Source organism: Anticarsia gemmatalis, chromosome 20, assembly GCF_050436995.1.
Source record: "Anticarsia gemmatalis isolate Benzon Research Colony breed Stoneville strain chromosome 20, ilAntGemm2 primary, whole genome shotgun sequence".
NCBI lineage: Eukaryota > Metazoa > Arthropoda > Insecta > Lepidoptera > Erebidae > Anticarsia > Anticarsia gemmatalis.
In genome coordinates this window covers 10,252,544-10,272,618 of record NC_134764.1, presented here as the reverse complement: position 1 = coordinate 10,272,618, position 20,075 = coordinate 10,252,544, and the positions used below count along the sequence as shown (strand labels likewise).

Sequence of the window (20,075 nt, the reverse complement as noted above, 5' to 3'; positions counted from 1 at the left end):
TTAGCTTAGGCAGGGGTATCAGGATATGGGGTACCCACTAAGTTGCTGAATAAATTTATACTTAATATTATAAAGCTGAAGAGTTTGTTTGTTTGTTTGAACGCGCTAATCTCAGGAACTACTGGTCCGATTTGAAAAATTCTTTCAATGTTAGATAGCCCACTTATCGAGGAAGGCTATAGGCTAGGTATATATCATCACGCTACGCCTAATAGAAGCAGAGTACCAGTAAGAAATGTTACAAAATCGGGGAAAATTATGACCCATTCTCTCTTATATGACGCAAGCGAAGTTGCGTGGGTCAGCTAGTAATTAATAGTTTTTGTCTAATTTTTTTTAGGAAATACTTATTTACTTTTAGGATTTATTGTAGACTAGCTGACCCGCGCAACTTCGCTTGCGTCACCTAAGAGAATGGGTCAAAATTTTCCCCGTTTTTGCAACATTTTTCGTTGTTACTCCGCTCCTTATGACCGTAGTGTGATGTTATATAGCCTATAGCCTTCCTCGATAAATGGGCTATCTAACACTGAAAGAATTTTTTAAATCGGACCAGTAGTTCCTGAGATTAGCGCGTTCAAACAAAAAAACAAACAAACAAACTCTTCAGCTTTATTATATTAAGTATAGATAGGATACTGGATATATTCATTGTATAGTCATGTGGAGCAGCGGCACAAAAGCATACGTAGCCAGACAGTTCGATCTATGATACTAATAGGAACCGAAAATACAAATTTCTCCAAATTTACAAGCCAACAAAACATCCACCTGTTCGAAACACAAGTAATTCTGCATTGTAATGTTACCTGATTATCAGATCCAGCGGTGAGCAGCACGTTCTGCGCGGTGGGGTGCCACAGTACGAGCCCCACGCGTCGCTGATGGTACACCAGGTCCACCACCGGCTCCGTGAGCGTGCGCGACAGACCACCGTCCGGGATCTGCCATACCTGAACAACAACATACACGACAAGTGTTAGAAACTGTAATGAAGACCACAGGCAAATGAAAAATAAGAACTACCTTTACTTTTGGTTGATATGCCAAGTTACTGCTATCACACCTATAAACTCGTCTTTATAGGATAAATCTAGTACGGTAATCATTTATTTGGTACGGTATAACTATCATTCTCTTCGAAAATAAATAGTGTATAGTTTTCTTATACCAAGAAACCCAGTGTTTTATTCCACAGACCGACACGAGAAAATTGTATTTTCTCTACATCGCAAATGCTACGTTGTTTGGGTTTCAACCCAAGCGGTATGTACCCTTTTTCGTGAAAGTTAGTTTTTCTTTAAATTTTGATAATTTAATCTACTGATAAATAATAGGTGTGTTACCTTAACAACGCAGTCTTCAGATCCACTGGCGATGACATTGTCGTTGTGCGGACACCAGGCGATGTCCAGCACCGGGCCCTTGTGTCCGCCCACTAGCGGGTGATCCGCCGGTATGCGACCGACCTGCAAACAAACAAACACACGTTACATACATACAGTAGCTCTAGGATATACGGAAGCTGATCAAGGACATGAACTGTCCAGGTAACAAGTGGAAGTTAATAAGCTACACTTTGATACTCTTTGATGAGTCTGATGTTGTATGTTGAAGGGTGGTAAATTATGTAATTCTACACAATTCAACCAAAAAGCAAGGAGCTGTAGGTTAAACAACATCATAAAGCAAACTCTGTCTACCTCTCCAGTCAAAAAAGGCGTGACGTAGTAAATTAAACAAATTAATTTGCAAAGTGAATAACAAGTCAAATCACAAGTCTCGCTCGCGCACGCATCCGAGTACGACGCGTTATGTGTGTGTCACAAGTGCTAAAAAGTCCCGATACGTTACAAAATGTCGGATACGTTAAAGTGTAGCAGCTGTAACATTGTTATAGACGAACTGCTGGCGTACGTGCAGAATAAGATATCTTTGTGTGACGAAGAAAGTCTGGTCAGATTGTGTGTGGCGACATTTAGTAGTGATGAAATTGAAAAATCGAAATCGTTACTATTTGAATCGCTACCGGCGGACAAAAGAAAACCAGTTCGAAAAGGGCAAGGCAAGGAAAACCGTGCACTCAGTGACATTATCAGTGCCTTCAAGTCCTATCCAGATTTGATGCCAGTGTTTGTGGCCCGAAATCTGGAGAAGCTCCCGCCCATCACGTTTGATCACCTGGATGTGTCAGACGTTCTTAAAAGGCTAGTGGTATTGCAAGAGGAAGTCAGGAACATCAAAGACTCGTACGCTTCACTTGAGCAGCTTGCAGCTGTAAAGAAAGCGGTCCTGAGTACGAATGACAAAGTGAGAACAGCAAGTAATACGGAGGAAGTAAGCTTTTGTATTAATACAAAAAGAGGTGCGCATATAGGTGACGAAGATGGGAGTATGTCACCTTTAAAGTGTACCGGTTGGCTTTCATCTAAATCTAACTCGCCACTACCTCAGCTCAAACCGAAGAAGCTGAGTCATGATCAGGCGCACAATTTGTTACATGAGGGTAGATCGATACCGCAGCAAGCTAGCGTAGCGCACGGAGCGATGTCGTCGTTATCGTCTGCTTGTGGGAACGAGACGGCGATACAACCGGTTTCCCCGATTGCCCCCGAGCGTGCGACCGCGGCGAGTGAACAGCTGATCGGTGCGCCGCCGCTGATAATAGAATGTAAACAAAGCGCTAAAAGAAATCAAGTGGATTGTTCTACGAAGCAATCCGATGAGGGATCGTGGCATACGGTCACGTATAAGAAGCTAAGTGTTAAAAAGCGTGTTAGAGGAGAATTTGGCTTAGCAAGCGAGTCCGTGGGCAATTTTAAGGCGGCGGAGAAGAAAGTTCCGATTTTTATCTCCAACATTAGCGTCGAGACTAGCGAGAAGGATATAACAGATTACATTCTGGCAAAAACTAAGCTGACTGTCAAGTTACAAAGAATACACTCTCAAAAGCATTTAACGCACAAGTCGTTTAAGTTCTTTGTGCCACAATCAGGGGAAAAAACGTTCTTGAATGGCAACCTATGGCCAAAGGATATAATCTTTAGGCGGTTCGTACACTATAAAAGTCCACATGCGTCCGGGAATTCTAGTACCGAGTACGGCCCTGTATCGATTAACAATAGATAAGCAGATATACAAGATGGTGAGCTTTAATTGTAAAAGTATAAAGAGGTCTATTGAGAGTATTCGTGAACATTGTTCTAGCTATGATATAATAGCTCTTCAAGAAACCTGGCTGTTACCCGAGGAACTTGGATACCTACATAATATAAGTGAGGATTTCGGCTGTACGGGCACTTCGGCTGTAGATACAACGGCGGGAATCCTGCGAGGCCGACCATTTGGAGGTCTGGCGATATTATGGAGGAAAAGTGTTTTTAGTAATGTGTCGGTGGTTCCGTGTAACAACTCGCGAGTGTGCGCTATCGAACTAGCGTTTAATAAAAGGTCAGTGATAGTGTTCAACGTGTACATGCCCACGGACGAGGCAAGTAACCTAGTGGAATTCACGGATTGCCTGAGCGCGGTGAGTGCTATAATAGACTCGTATAATATTGAAAGCTGCTATATTTTAGGAGACTTTAATGCACACCCATCATGTCGATTTTTCTATGAACTAAGTGATTTCTGTGAGGAACTTGAATGGAGCTGTGTTGATACAGATTTGTTAGGGCTAAACTCAGACACTTATACCTTTATAAGCGATGCGCACGGTTCACGCAGGTGGCTGGACCATTGTGTAGTAACAAAGGCGGCGCGTGACTCAGTAGTCGCAGCGCGTGTTATTTATGATGTAATGTGGTCAGATCACTATCCACTAGTTATTGAATGTGTGTTCGATAAAATATGTCAAAAACAAAGTACCTATAGTTTTGTAGAAAATTGTGTGTTATGGGGGGAAAGAAGTCCTGATCAAATAAAGTCTTATACCATGGCTTGTCATGAAAGACTTAGGCTTATTGATTTCCCTGATGACTTAAGGAATTGTTGTGATAAGATCTGTGTACAACATTGTCATCACAACATAATAGACACTATGTATAATAGTATTGTGCGTGCCTTATCGGAATCCGCTGCGGTGGGTCGAGGGCGCAACAGACGTGTGAACAAGAAGGCTGTGATAGGCTGGAATCGACATGTTGGCGATGCGTACGGGGACGCCAGGCTCAAATTCCGTTTGTGGGAAGATTGTGGTAAACCATATAGTGGCCCTACATTTTATGCTATGTGTGAGGCAAAGAAGATATTTAAGTCTCGTTTGAAATGGTGTCAAACACACCAAGAGCAAATAAGAATGGACATTTTGGCCTCACATCATTCGAATAATGATTTTAAGTCTTTTTGGAAGCACACTAACAGGTTGAGCGGAAGGCCTGGCCTCCCTGTATCTGTCGGTGGCGTGAGCGATCCTGTAAGCATTGCTGACCTCTTTAAGGAACATTTTAGGATAAGATCACCACTGGGCCCCGGTTCTTGTGGGCTCGGTGCTGGTGGTTGTCATGACCTTGGAATTAGGTTTACAGCCAAGGAGGTCAAAGGTGTCCTCAACACCATGTCCAGAGGCAAGTCTCCGGGTCATGACAGTCTGAGCATCGAGCATCTCAAGTTCGCGGGTCCTCATTTACCAAGAGTGTTGGCAATGTTCTTTAATTTCTGTATAAGTCATGCGTATGTGCCTAGTCAGATGACTAAAACTATTGTGGTTCCTATAGTTAAAAATAAAACAGCTGATATGGCGGACTTAAAAAACTATAGACCTATTTCTCTGGCAACGGTGATAGCGAAAGTGCTTGACAGCCTCTTTAATAAGTGTCTCAATAAACACATAAAACTGCACGATAATCAATTTGGTTTTCGACCCGGATTATCAACCGAGAGTGCCATCTTGTCCTTGAAGTGGGCTGTCAAGTACTACACAGACCGGAAAACACCTACGTATGCCTGCTTCCTCGACCTCTCCAAAGCTTTTGATCTGGTCTCCTACAGTATTCTCTGGAAGAAGTTGGAGACTGCTGGAGTTCCTCATGAGCTTATAAATACTTTAAAGTACTGGTACGGAGGCCAGATCAATCAGGTGCGCTGGGCTGGGGCATTGTCGGGGCCGTATGGATTGGAGTGCGGAGTGAGGCAGGGAGGGCTAAGCTCGCCTACGCTCTTCAATCTATACGTCAACGAGCTGATCGAGGTGCTCAGCAGGGAGCGTGCCGGCTGTTACATTGACGGGGTATGTGTTAATAACATCAGCTACGCCGACGACATGGCCCTTCTGAGTGCCTCGCCCTGTGGCCTAAGACGGTTGGTGACCATCTGTGAAGACTATGCTAGACTTCACGGATTGGTCTACAACACTTCAAAAAGTGAAATCATGGTCTTTGCTGCCCGGGGAAGGGGCCCTGAATTTGTACCTCCCATAAACCTAAATGGAGCACTGCTTAGAAGAGTGTACAAATTCAAATACCTAGGCCATCTTTTAACCTCCGACATCAAGGACAATGAGGACATTGAGAGAGAGCGAAGGGCGTTGTCGGTCCGAGCTAATATGATAGCTCGCAGGTTCGCACGTTGTTCAGTACAGGTCAAAAAAACCTTGTTTCGTGCATATTGCACATCTTTTTACACGTGCAGCCTGTGGGCAGATTATTCGCAAAGATCGTACAACGCCCTTCGCGTACAATACAACAATGCGTACAGGGTGCTGGTGGGGCTGCCTCGATTCTGCAGTGCATCAGGGATGTTTGCAGAAGCTCGCATCGACTGTTTTTACGCTACGATGCGAAAAAGATGTGCTTCCCTGGTGCGTCGCGTGCGGGCAAGCCCCAACAGTATCCTGTGCTGTATTGCGAGCAGACTTGACTGCACTTTTATTAATCGCTGCTGCAGGCTCTCCACCTCGGTGATGAGCGTGCAGCAGTGATTACATGTATAGTAAGTAGGTAATTTAGAATAGGAATACTAACATTGATGTAAGAAATACTGTTACTAACACGATATGAGTCTTGTTACTTGGAATAAAAATAAATAATAATAATAATAAATTAACTCGCAATTAGACTTTATTTCAGTGGCCGGATCCTAAAAAGTAACTGTACTCGTATACCAATATTCAACATCATAAATTGTCTTAAAAAGAGCAAACAAGAAAGTTACCACCGCAAAAATTAAGATTTAATTATCTATAAACTTGCGCGGGAACTAATTAAAAACGTAGGTGGCCGGTGGTCGTTGTCTCTGAAAATTGGCGCGAAAACTTTCACGTTCGGCCGACCTCACTCCCCCGGCTGAGTGAAAGTCGGCCATAATGTATGAAAACACGTAATTAAACATTTTTGGCGCCACAACTAGAGTATAAATCGTTAATGTGGGGCACCGGCGACACGCGAAATTTAATACAAACACATTTTATCTAATGTATAGCGAGTATTCTTGAATAACATTCAGAATAAACTGTCTCGTGCAATTTTGTAGGAGGAATGAAAATGGATGCACATGCCACTACACTAGCATCGGCGACGTCATAACCTAATAATCTAAAAAACAACGTAACATAAATTTAAGCTTACAGCCTTACGCCTAACCTTCAAAGCTAAGTATTTTACGTATGTTTCGCATATTCCAGAAGATCAAAAAATAAAGCAAATTAATCAAAAGAATAAAACATTGCTCCCTTCAGTACATAAATTTATCTACAAATGTTAAAAACTCTTTAATATTCATTCTAGTCTGCTAGTACGGTTAGATAGATCGCCACGTGCCGGTTACCTCACAATACCAAGCCTAAGTACTAACCTAGGCAACTAATTCTATTTAGCTTAGACGACAACACATTCTGCCTAGAAATACTAGTACTCTATCCACGCAATTATTGTATTTTTATCTGATCAGCGTGGAAACACATATGAATGAATTTATATAAGACGACGAAATTCTTGAATCGCGAAAGCACTTCTGTGAAAACATCTTATTTATAGAGATGGCTGACAAAATACTAGAATAAATATAGGTTACGAACTGTTCATATTTTTAGGTTAATTCTTGTTCGAACCAGAACAGGTCGAGTGTTAGATAATGTTATGTTTAAAGAACTAGTTCTGCGTTTATGTACCAAACTGTTTGATGGTAAAATGTTCTTGAAGAAGAAAACTGTCTAGTATAGATTAACAAGATAAGTATTCAAATATGCAAGTAATTACACACTGTGTGATTTTCAGAATGTTCGTGTCGTTTGAAAAGTAAATGGAGACCGTATTAAGATACTACAAAATCAGCAGAGATTGGTTTCGATATAACTGACTAATCGTTTCGATATTCACGGTCTAATGAAAAAGAGTTTCTGGTACAGGCATATTGTATGATCGTGCGAAGTAACACAACACAACGGTGACTAGTGTAAATTAAATATAACAGAATGATAAAATATTAAATTAGTGAGATGTATTCATCACTTCTTGGCAAGCAGGGAGACCTAATGAGTAATGACTTATCGACAAATGATTGACTGAAACTCAATCCCCAAACTAAAACTTGCAATGACTAATCCAAGAAACTGAACACGCGAACAAAATCCTGAAGCCCAGGTATACTGATTACATCATACAGATTTGATCAAACGTTTGTCCGAATATTTATGCATTTTCGTGTGCCGATGGCAGTTGGCCAAACGACCAACATTATAACGGTGCGAATTCCCGAATGTTACGGAGACCGTGTCACATATTCTAAGTTTACAAGTGTCGCTAATGGCCAACTGAATGGCCGTTGGCATAAACTTGGTGATCATTCAAAAGTGTGTCAATTTCATTGTGCCTCTCATGTATTTGTATGTAAACATGTCAACGGATTCGCATCACAATATTGGCGGTTATAAATCTTGCGTTTGTTTGTGTTTGAATTTGACGAAACTGCTGAGCTGTTTTACGAGAGATTTGGCAAAGAGAAAGCTTTGTAGGGAGGGGAATGAAAACATGGGATATTTTTACGCCGACGCAATTCTCTTACTACGTACTAGCATCATGTCTGTAACATTCGTATGCTTACCTACTCTTAATCTGGACATAATCAGGGTTCATATTAGCTAACCGGTTCTATTAATTTGAAGTTCTTCATACCTCAAATTTTTGGTCGTCTATGAAAGAAAAACATTAACTCCAGGTTTACTCCGAGTAACTATTCTGTCTCTCTTCGTGTGTCTATTGGTTCATACAAAGGCAGTTCAATAGCTTTCAACACTTCAATAGATGACCCGACTATTCCACCAGCTAAAGTGCTTACTACTTGACAGTATTATTTCTACATCAAATAATTGCTATATAAGTCGATGATGCGTATAAATACACGATGCGCAAAACGATCAGTTGATTTATGTTCAGTGAGACGCCAAGCTTGCAGGTGAGATTGACATGCTCAGATAAACGAGTAGGAAGGGACCGTGGCAGATTCTTCGAGTTCTAGCAATATGATTAAATGTCTTCTGATGGATTGTAGAATACTTTTGAAACGTGTTCGCTGCGAATTAAATAGGATTTAAAGGTATTTCTTATCTCTAGGTCAGAGCAACGTGGTTAACCAGACGAAAGGTCACTATGCTAGAAAGTTCTTTATTTCGTTTATTTAAGTTGGCATTGCAAAAAAATCATAGGAACAAGATATTATAAGAATCTTAGTAGGTTAGTATTGGAAGAAAAAACACCAAGAGGAGGATATCGTTTAAGAGTGAAGACTTTATTCCCGATAGTAGTTATGTACATGAATATTATTAACACAGTACATCATTTTTAGGATTTGATTGCCATGGAATAAAATGTGCTTGGAGCGAAGTTATCACTGCATTTAGATATTTTTGGGGCAGAACTCCCTGAACCACAAGAAGTAACTAGCAACTATTAGCCCGTGTTGTAGCCCAGAGTCAAATATTTCATAGTCTTCCGACCCCCAAGATCCTCTACCATAGTTTCACACGTGCCGTGTAAACTGCGTCGAGCATGCATTAAAGCATCTCTAATGATCGTTCATTGCACACGTCGCTACGCTTTTCTCGTCGTGCGTGGGAGGGCCCTCGATTTCCGTCCGAATTATTACCCAATACACAAACACACATAAATAGATTCCTTAAATAATAACGTCTAATTATAGCTGCGCCGACATTGTTTTGTATCGAGTAACGCGATTATAAGTAATCGATTCTGTCTAGATATTTGTAATACAAAATTAACACTAATGCATCATTAAAATTGAACATACTGAAAGAATTTGTTCTCTAGTCTTTACTTTCTGCTTACGCCTTACATAAACCATCTTGTCAGATTATTCTATAGCTTGATTCAATACATTCTGGCAGATTTACTTTTTCTGGTCAAGACTACTAGCTAGATATATTTTAGCGTCTACGGCTATGCGCGTGCGGATGAACAGTTAAAAATTGCAGTAGAAGTTGATTTTGCGGGTTCCTATTGCGAAATCTTATGTGTTTTGTAGTAATTAGTAAAGTACACGTCCAAACTATTTGATGTATTGTAGGATAAATAAGGTATCATTAACAATTAAACGGAAATATACTTCCTTAGTTTCTCGGAAACCGATCGACTATTGAGCAAATATTTTTTGTCAGTAATTTCAGCCAACATTGGTCAATTGAGCGTCGCATAAATAATTCGACTAAAAATAAGTCGTTCGTATATCATTGCGCTAAATATAGGGTGTAGTCATAAGTGTAAATGTGTGTGATAGCCAAAAAATGAGTTTTATTAGTCACAGTACGGTCTCAACGACACATTTCTAAGTAAGGATAAAACTGAATCACCCTTGCGTTGGTACGTGGCGATATTTTTAACATATCACAAGTGGCGAGTAAATGAGTTTTGCGAAAGAAATAAGTGTTATTCATGAAGTATTGTAGCAACTAATTAACATTTTACTTGAACGAAAACTAGTAACGCATTAAAATTGACGAATAATAATATTTTTTTTGATCAGAAGTTCAGTTCATCTAAGATTGACCACATACACATTAATTTTCTACATAAACATTCTAGACAATAAATGCATCTCTTTTCTGAATGTCTTCAAAGCCTAGCCCCTCGATCCCTCATTACAGGAGGCGACCCTTTCCAAGCAGTGGGACATTAATCGGTCAAATTTGTAATGAATAACCATTTTAATTTCGTAATTTCTTATCAATAAACCCGGACACACTAAAATAGGAGTCCAAGCTTATCACGAAAATTCCATTCCGTTCCATTGTAACACCCACAGTTTCCGTACTCTATCACCAAGCGGAAGCATCGTGACACAGCAGACATCTCTGGTTAGTCCGCTGGTTACACAACGGAACCAGCAATCAGCGCCAGTGATCCCGACCTTGGAGCCGAGGATGAGCGAGAGATATAAATAGAACTGTAAGTAATACAAGTTTATGGTCCAGATGTGGGTCATCGAATGAAGGAAGGTTTAGAAGTAATGAGAACATTTGCTGCCCTATGAGTTCCCTACCAAGAAATTTTAAGTCTGAAAGTTTGTGTATTTGTAAGTTAATCAAACGTAAGCGATTCTAAACATTTGGAAACATATATTGGTAGTGTGTAAATCTCGAAGTAGATGTTTTCCACACTGACAGCGACCACGGCAAGTGCGATCTGCGCCGAAACGTCCGGCATTCTTAAATAAAATGGCTTTATTCTAATAAAAAAAAAATGAAAAGCGAAAATTAAAAAGTTTTTTACAAATGAGCATGCTGGATTAAACACTTTTTCAAAGTAATATCCACTGCTGCTCGGGTTGTAATAGCTTGCACTTCCTCTTTTAGGTCAGAGAAGAATGCAATAGGACCATGTCATTTGCAAGGCAGCTCGTGATTTTTAATATGCCAGTCATAGGTATTTAGACAATTGTAATTGCAGCTCAAGCAAACCCAAGTAAATAACGTTGTAAGTGTCCGCAAATAAACATATTGTTATGTAATACATGTAAAGAGCTTACATCATGTTATTTACTCAATTAGCATAGCACTACAAGGTAAAATAGAGTTGTATATTGTTTTAATAATAATAACACGTACAGGCTATTTATTTACAGGCGACAAATTATTTTACACGATAAGTATCGACATCATCATCAGCCTAGCCTTTAGACCTATGTTGGAGTCGGTTTCCAGTCTTACCAGATGCAGCTGGATACCAGTTTTTTACATGGAGCGACTGCCTATCGGACCTCCACAACCAAGTTACCTGGGTTATAACACGATACCCGGTCGATAAGTATCGACATGGCCCTATTAAGAGGAAGGAGAACTAAGCATAGTTCAAAATTCTTTGTATAGAATTCTTGTAGCCCAATGTAGAGATTAAAGTTGTCTAGGCAACCGCAGTCTCCTTGACTTAGTTTAAAGAGTATAGCTCTTCCGTTACTGAGTGAGAATGATGGACACACAGGCGAAACTGCTGAACGTAGAAACTTGAAATTTGGTATGAAGATTCCTTAGGTAGTAGCAGTGGCAGTGGTGGAAGAGCAATCACAGGCTTTTTACATAGCCGCTGGATCCCTGAGACAGAAAAAACTGTAGGTAGCAGAATCAGACAGAATACCGAAAATAACTTACAGATCATGAAAACCAATTTATTAGAATACCGATTTTCTATCGCCGAAGTCCGATCTCAAATCGCTTCGAAGCAAAGGTCTTATACAATAAAATATGAAACTTACTACAGCATATTAGAATTTATATTTTTTATATTTTTTCCAATATACTTAATTCATTTCTAAACTTTACTTATGAAGATATTATTACTTAAACTCTGACTACCAAAAAAGAATCTCACGCTGCGCCGTGTGAAACTGCGTCGAATCTATTTTCTTATATGTGGGGCGTGTTAATTTTACGCACTGCTATGTACATGTAGTATACGTAATACATAGGTATTGCGAACTTGACACGGTGAACTAACGACGCGATGTATCGGTAACAACGTAGTTTGGTCTTAATTTGTATGTACCTTTTATGTGGTAGTTAATTTTGGCTAGATTTAGGTAATTTGAATGGCTTGGATATCAGAAAGGAAAAGTTACTCTTGCTGTTTAAAAGTTAAGATAATCTTGTGCAGTGCATTAAATTGTGTTACGATTTCTTATAGCTGCAGGGACTGTATCCTAGTATGTAATTTTAAATGCGAATGTTTGTGAGGATGGATGTTCGTTTGTTACTCTCACGACAAAACTACCGAACAGATATTAATGAAATTTGATATACAGATAGTTTATAACCTAAATTGACATACAGGATTCTTTTTACTTCGGGAAATCTTCATGCGGACAAATTGGCTGGTGTGTGTTAATGTTTCTTATTATGAAAGATATGGCCAAAGGCCTCTATTCTGGAATTTTAATTACGTTGGTTTGTCATTGTACGATAGCACTAGATATCAGTATGATCTGGATGCACATTTAGGTAGCTAAAGATAACGATCAGTATAGTCATCAGATAAAAAAGTACGTATACCAAAATAAAGGCAATATTATATTTCACAAGATTGCACTTGAGTTTGAGCTGTCCTCATGTTAGACCTTTATCGCGTTAGCGAGATACTCGGCGCTTATACATCGCGGGTACAACCTTCGCGCAATTTCAAAATACGCGCAAAGCTCACGCTTCTCGAATCGCAGAGAATTCGCCCTTTTTGGACACGGTCTTATAGAACGGACAAATAAATAACAGACCTGTGTAGTCCTGTCGCCCAAGAAGGGTACAACAAGGAGATATACTATTTTAGCTAGCTTTACTTCCGCAGTGGGCCTTCAAGTTTGAAATAAACTTGCATTCACACCTCCTAACCCTCCACACCCCAGACAGTGTGTCGTAGTCATCACAACTTATAAACTTACGAAGGTCACGTTATCAGATAACAGCAAGCATCATGTAATAACTCTTAGTATTTATAGATAGCGTTACTTTTACTGATAATTATTGCGCACGCCTCGCTACGTCATGTGCAAACAGGATTCCCTATTGAGCGTTATCGATGAAGAATTTCATAATGACACTTGCATTTTCTAAGAAGTGATATTTTATAGATTTCCGTTGGATATGGAACTAATTTATTTGTAGGAAGGTAATAAAGATTTTTAGTTTTCTTGCCTTTATTGGATTTGCTATAATTTTGTTACCTCAAGAAACATTTTTCAGCTATGACATCATACCGAAAAAAAATATATCTACCCGATAAATGCGTAAAAAAATGCATTCTTTAAAATGTATTCTACATTGTCTGCTACTTTCAAAGCAAAGACAAATTCCGTCGCAATATATATGATATGCTTTTGAATCTATTCGTTCAGGCTTTGCGCCTGTATATAATTAATGCATAATTTCTAGCTTCAAAATAGCCTTGACCGCCGCTTTGTATTAACGCAAATAACTTGTATCAAGAACGCAGGAAAACATCGGAAAGCACTTGGATAGCGAGGTAGATTCAAGGCTTAACCTCTTCTTTACAATGGAAATAGAACCTCGGGTATATTCCCAGTTGTCCCCTCCAATACTGTCTCCCGGAGTGACAACTGGGAATAAGGGTCGGAAAAAAATTCCCACTTGTCACCGACCTGACCGATTTATTAACGTAAATCAATAGTAATACAAAGCTACGAGGATCATATCACGTAAACAGACGCTACTTGGCTATCAGTTGAAGGTGAGGCGATACAAAGACGATACTCGGTGACACACGACACGGCTGCGACGTGTTAGTAAACATTATACAATGCGATACACCGACTATTGTTCCTACTTATGGTAACGTTCGATTACTTGTATATGTTATAAAATAAGTCTGTCTATCAGGAATAATTATCACTTGTTCCAAGCGTGAAGGAAAACCTTGCACGCCTGAAAGTTCCTTAGAATAGTTTTTGAAGTTATGCTAAGTCCGCACAGTCTGTATGCGTATTGATAAAGTACTGAATTGATTTCTGGGCCGATTTTCAAACAGAAAGATGAAATAGATTTCAGTGTATTTTAGTTAGATTTTGTGTAAATTAGTCAAATTTCAAAAATGTAAAAAAATTTAAACGTCCTTTGAGTATATTTAACGCATCACACAATATAATTAATACGCATAGAAAATTAACAGTTCAAAATTAAGGCCTGATGTTTCGGGTTAATGTCTATTTATCAACTTTAAAAGCTGAAAGATTTCGGGCTACTTGAATAATTTCAAATTTTAAGTAACTAAGATGCACACTTGAAGCGCAGATACACAGCACATTTCATTACCAAGGTTACAAAACGGGATAAAACTAGAATTTTATTCATTTAATCTAAAATTATTACACATTTAGACAGTCTTGTTTAAAGTTTTAATTAAGTAGTTATAATTTTTTTGTTGGCGTCTTCATAATTTGTTGTGCATCAGAAAATTTGAAGGAAAAAAGTGATTATTTTAGCGTGCGGACGTCGAACCGGGTCTCGACACCAAACGGTGCACATTCTGTTGATGACTCACTTAGCCAGTTGATAAGGAACATTCCAACGATGTAATAAGAATAAAAGTATTTAATGAGTTTTAAAAATGTTAGAAGGCTGATGTTGTTGACTTCTCGTCTGTGTAGGACCTTCTATAAGGTCACCGTGCAATTTTGAAGAAAAGGAAATGCCTTTGCCCCGCAAAAGTATGCCAAAAAGAACTAATAAAAAATAAGTAAAGAAAAGAACTGCAACTACCTAATATTCATTTTCAAATCTATGGCTTACTTACATATTACGGAATTTAAAAACGACAAATTCGCACAGGAAAGGCTTTTTGGAAATGACAAAAAGCGTTCTCATTAGCAGGCCCGATTTTGGCGATGTATCATGTAAGTTGCGATCGATACATTTTGGCAATCCAGTTCCATGTGGAAATTGGTAAACTCTGTTAACGTCGCTTAGGACGAAAAAACTTAAATAAATAAATATACGTTAAGAAAGTTAGGCTCTTACGGCTTAAACCTCATGCTTTGTTTATGCTCTTCATCTAGTGAAACAAAGAATTAAGTATAGGGCAAGAGTACACTTTTGAATATGTTCAGCTTCTGGTTTGGTACTTTCTTTGCTGTACATAAATTAATTGTATCTACTATCTACGATCATATACGCATTACATAAACAATTTCTTTACAATCATTACACCATAACATCATGTTCCCATGCGACGGCGGGTAGTTTTTATGCATACGCGCTTGTACGCCATTGTGAGCCGTATATTGCACAATGAGTCCTATCTGTTGTCGCTTCAACGCATTGTATCGATAAAAACATAAGCTACTGTGTTTAACTGAATTATTGCGAAGAGATACGAATGTTTTATTGTTACTTTAGGTGTTGTAAATTGTAATCGATAATATTTTCTTATTAGAAGCCTGTATGATTCATTTCTTCCTGACCGGTCTAGGTAATACGATACTCATAAGTTTTAAACTCTCGCGTTGCATGTTTAATACGATACTGTTATCATTTGTTTCCTTAAATGTATCCCATTCCCATCCCCTTATTGTATGCACACTATGTTAAGTAAATTGAATCATCAAAATTGTAATGAGATCTACGATTTCTGTTATAAGTACAAAGGTGTTATAAGTTAACTTAAGGCCAAAATTTTTATTCTTCTATAATTTTTTTTTTACAATTTGAGCTGTCTATTCCAAAATTACGGTTTAAATAAAAGCATGTTATGATGGAGAGTCAACAAATATTTTCTTTGAGATTAAGATAGGAAAAGACCTTGTAGAATCCTACATATGAGTTTATTTAGCAATAACAACAGTATAGCTTCTCATTCTAGACTTTCATAAAATTTTGGCACACAAAGGAGACAATCCTTGTAAGCCAAATATATTAATGTCATGAGAGTATGTCATTAACCTACTGGCTAAAAATATATAAACGAATTTAGTATTTCAGTAAAGAGGTGACATTTTCTTTTATCTGATTATGAGAGTTTTATCAGATATTACCACATTTTATTTAGTTATCATAGTGATATTTTTAAGTCGGATTTTACGGTTCTGATGATCTGGGGTCAATGTCATTAATTGAAAAAACCCATACTTGTTTGGACACTTAGGGTAGAATTTTTTTTAAATCATTACTGTCCCACTGCTGGGCAATGGTTTCCTCCCAAACAAGGGAAGGGGTTAGGCCTTAATGTAGAATATACCATACAAAAATAGATGTAAAATCATGCAAAATACTTTTTTTTTGCATTTTTCTACATCATCTAAGAGAGAGAGAGAGGAGATTTTACCAAAAAAAATTACAAATGAGATGTACTGACAAAATGCGCGGACAAATTTTAAAATTGGGACTCGTAACCCTGTAGGATAAGAAGAATGTGAATAAGGCAAGGGAAGTTTGTAAAGATTGTACCATGTGTCATTAATTGGTCTCTGCCTACCCCAATGGGGAAAAAGGCATTGTACTATTAGCAAATCATACTTTACTTAATATGTAACATAGTGCTAGTAATAAAATAAAAGACAGAGGAAAAATCCTAGTATCTATTACACCAGTCTAATGTTTGTAATATGATATGACAATACTACATAGTTGAGATAGTAAATGTTAAACAATTAGAAGAATGACCTTTGCTACTGATAACACAGTCGTATAATACATTATTAAATGAAATTTGTAGAAACTACTAGAGAATTATTTCTTTAGTAATCTTTTTTTATAGGTAAAGAGTATTTTAATGGTTTTGACTGTAGTCTTTTGTTTAATAGAATATGCTTAGTAACAAAAGGTACACTCTAAAAAAATATGGCACTTAATTTACAAGTAAAAGAAGCTTATTATATATTTTGATTATTGGCAATCTTAATAAGGTATCAAATCAATTATATTATCATAATATTGCAAGAAATAGCGAAATACAGCAATACCTATTACATTTCGTAATATAAACCTGTCCAGAAAATACACATTATCTGCAATATTTGCAAAACAAAAGGCCATTGAAAAGACCTTTCCCAATTACTTAAAGTACAACCATAAAGAATAACTGTTCTAAACTACTTTTAAAAGGGACAAAACTAAAGTAATACCTCTTAAATTCTTTTATGCCCGGTTTCTGAAGCATATTTAGCGATAGTTTATCTATTCAAACTGTTTTGTTCCTTGAACCTTAAACACTTTTGAATAAATAAACTACTGCTAAATGTATCTCAGGAACCGGTGGTTAATGAGGCTCATCTAACAAGTGCTTAGTACAACAATATCACTTGTCTGTCAGTACGTTGTATATTTTGTACACTTATCATGTCAATAGGGAGTTGTAAGCTCATTTCCATTGAGCTGATAAGGATGAGTCATGTGCCAAACATTTCCCTTAAGTGACCATGATGTCATCAGACTGGCCAGAAATGAGTCTGGCTTGTATGTGATTTTTCATAATTTTTTAAAACAGTTCTAGAAGGGTGTACAGTATACAATGTTTTTTTTTTTAAAGTTCTTTGTCAGAATCAAAGTCCTCAACTTCATACTTGGCTGGCGACTATAGTCTTTTAACCTTAGTTTTTTCCTATTTTAAGAGGAGACCATTGCCAGCAGTAGGACAGTTATGAAATAATAAATTTCTATAATTTTGTTATTTTTGCTGTCTACTCATTTTTGTTGTTTATGGGATGCTTTGTACTTATAAAGGGATAAATTCATAATAAGGAATAGAAAGGTAATTTTACTCATCTTATTATAGATGATAAATAATAACTGTTGTTGCTTTAAATATGTTTATAATAGTATTTTGAGGTACTACAGAACACTTATAAATAGAATCCCCATAACAAATGAAACAAAAGAATTTTCAACATAATTACAAATTAAAATTCTTACAAATTGACTTGGAAATTAACAAAGCAAATGTACACCTGTTCTTTATTTAAATTCAAATTCTCAAGGACTTGAGATAGTGATGCAAAGGAATTCAGTCATCAGCCTTTGTCACCTACTTGATAAAAATTCAATGACTTTAAAAAAAATAGCTAGGTAACTTTATTTTTAATGTTGTAATTGTAAAAAAAATACAATATTTTTAATGAATAGAATGATTTCTAATGAATATCTTGTTATTAAAGTGTATTTAATTTTCTGTATCAGGTAATTAAATATTTGAGGAAAGTTCATGGGAGTACAGTGGAAAATTTATTTATAAATTCAATGTCCTAGTTTATTGTTTCCTTTTAATATTGTAATTGTTTCCTTTGCCTCATAACAATATAATTTATAATGATGTTAGTTTATTTATTATCAATGTTTAAGTTTGATTTCATGCATTGTTTTCCTGTTGTATTGAACAAAGTTAAATTTGTGCTTTATAGGTTTTGTAGAACATTTTAGAACTTGTAAATATAATAAATGAGTTTTTATTCTTCTTTTAATGTTATATCATAGTCACATAACAAATTATAGACTAGGACTTTTAAGTCAATTTAATTTCTAGTAATAGTTAAAAGTTCATTATACCAAATTACCTCCTATAATTTACTACAGAACTGTAAAATTCCAAATATTTGAAACAGTTAATCTTACATTTTATCCAGAAGTAGTTATTTATAAATCAGTATAGCATGACTAAGCGTCCTAATATAATATATTCAATGGTAAATTAGAGGCAGACAATCAAGGGGAATTATGTTACAGCCTGTGAGAAATATGCACTTTGTTCAATGAAATCAACTCACCTTATTGTGTGGCAGTACTATGAAGGCACCTCCACCGGCGGACTCGACGATTATAGCCAGAAACTTAGGATTCACCGCACAGAACGTCGAATCCCAGGAACTTTTTGACACTCTTATATTATCATAACATTGCTCACGTTTCAGGGCCTGCCCGTAAACGTGGCGGAATTTAGAACTGCGCACCACCCTAAACGACATCTGTAACGCGAAAAGTAGCCCGTTAACAACAATACAAACAACAACTATCCGATTATTTCACTTATAACATAACCTATACGCCACTGTGACCTATATTTTGACACTACGAATTAAATACTAAACTCCAACTCACGTTTGATTATAAAGAAGAAATAATTAATATTACGCTAGAAAATGCAATGAAAACATTTGAATTTAACACAATTATTTTAAAAGAAAATAAAACTGAGAGCTACTAAGGATCGAAGGGAGGACGGTTGGGAAAACGAGCGAACTCCATATTTGGTAATGCCTGCAGCCACTACTTTTAGTGATGATAATCTCAATTCGAAAGTAATAAATAAAGATCAGAAACCTTTCAATATATTTAAAAATAGCTGATTATATGTTTAATGATTTTAAAATATTTATTTAACTGCATTTAGAGGAGTTTTTACGTTAAAAATAAACAACTAATACGTTAATTTTGAACGCATCGTACAGATGTCAGAATACTGTCAAAATGAAGGAATAAGTGGTGCATTCAGAATTTGTAATTTATTCAAGTCCAACAACGTTTTATTTGTAAAAAAATCGTTTTTAATGAAAATTTATCATATTGACTACAATAACTCACCTTTGGTATATCTAGGCGTTTTTCAGAGCATTTTGATGCTTTTGGCGTTTGGGCGTGGTAACTATGACATCGTTCTCTGCCTGCCCGTTTAGCTACTGGAGCCCTTTTTATATTAGGGCTGGTAAAACTGTTGTGTCTTTTCACTTCCTTAAAAAAACCTTTGATTTTTAGAAAAAAATTACACTTATTAATAACTATTGGACTACAAGTTTAATGCTACTAAGCTGCTTACTATTTCTGGTGGATCCACTTCCATGGTAGATTTAGGCTTCTTAATAAAGTCAGCAAAGAATCACTTCTCAAAATGTTTGATGTAGTAGGAAAAACTCAACTGAAACTACTCAAATAATTTTTGCAACTAAGTTTTACCCATTTATGAAAGATTTTTTCGACGTACCCTCAAGTCTAATTATATAGATTTAGATTTAGAAGCCTTTGATTTTAATTACGAATATTCTTTTTTTATAAAACTTACAATACCATACAAATAAAAAGATAATATTTTTTGTACATTTCGTGTAATTTAAAAATTATTAATTTCACAGTTTAAAAACCGTTC

At 37.0% G+C, this 20,075-nt stretch overlaps 1 protein-coding gene across 4 annotated transcripts in view; it reads right to left on the bottom strand.

Moving 5' to 3' along the window:
• Positions 1 to 19,879, bottom strand: part of coro (protein coronin) — a 32,058-nt gene extending 12,179 nt beyond the window's left edge. For 2 of the 4 annotated variants that reach the window (XM_076127282.1, XM_076127283.1), the window contains exons 1-5: positions 19,749 to 19,879; positions 19,517 to 19,663; positions 18,703 to 18,900; positions 1,347 to 1,469; positions 810 to 953 (exon numbers count right to left, since the gene is read on the bottom strand). In XM_076127282.1, coding sequence (XP_075983397.1) covers positions 810 to 953; positions 1,347 to 1,469; positions 18,703 to 18,900; positions 19,517 to 19,663; positions 19,749 to 19,772 — 636 coding nt within the window. In that variant the 5' untranslated portion in view covers positions 19,773 to 19,879. Of the gene's footprint in view, positions 1 to 809; positions 954 to 1,346; positions 1,470 to 18,702; positions 18,901 to 19,033; positions 19,190 to 19,255; positions 19,345 to 19,516; positions 19,664 to 19,748 lie in introns of those variants that run through there. The other 2 variants (XM_076127285.1, XM_076127284.1) reach the window with 2 other exon arrangements.
• Between the last annotated feature and the right edge of the window lie 196 nt (positions 19,880 to 20,075).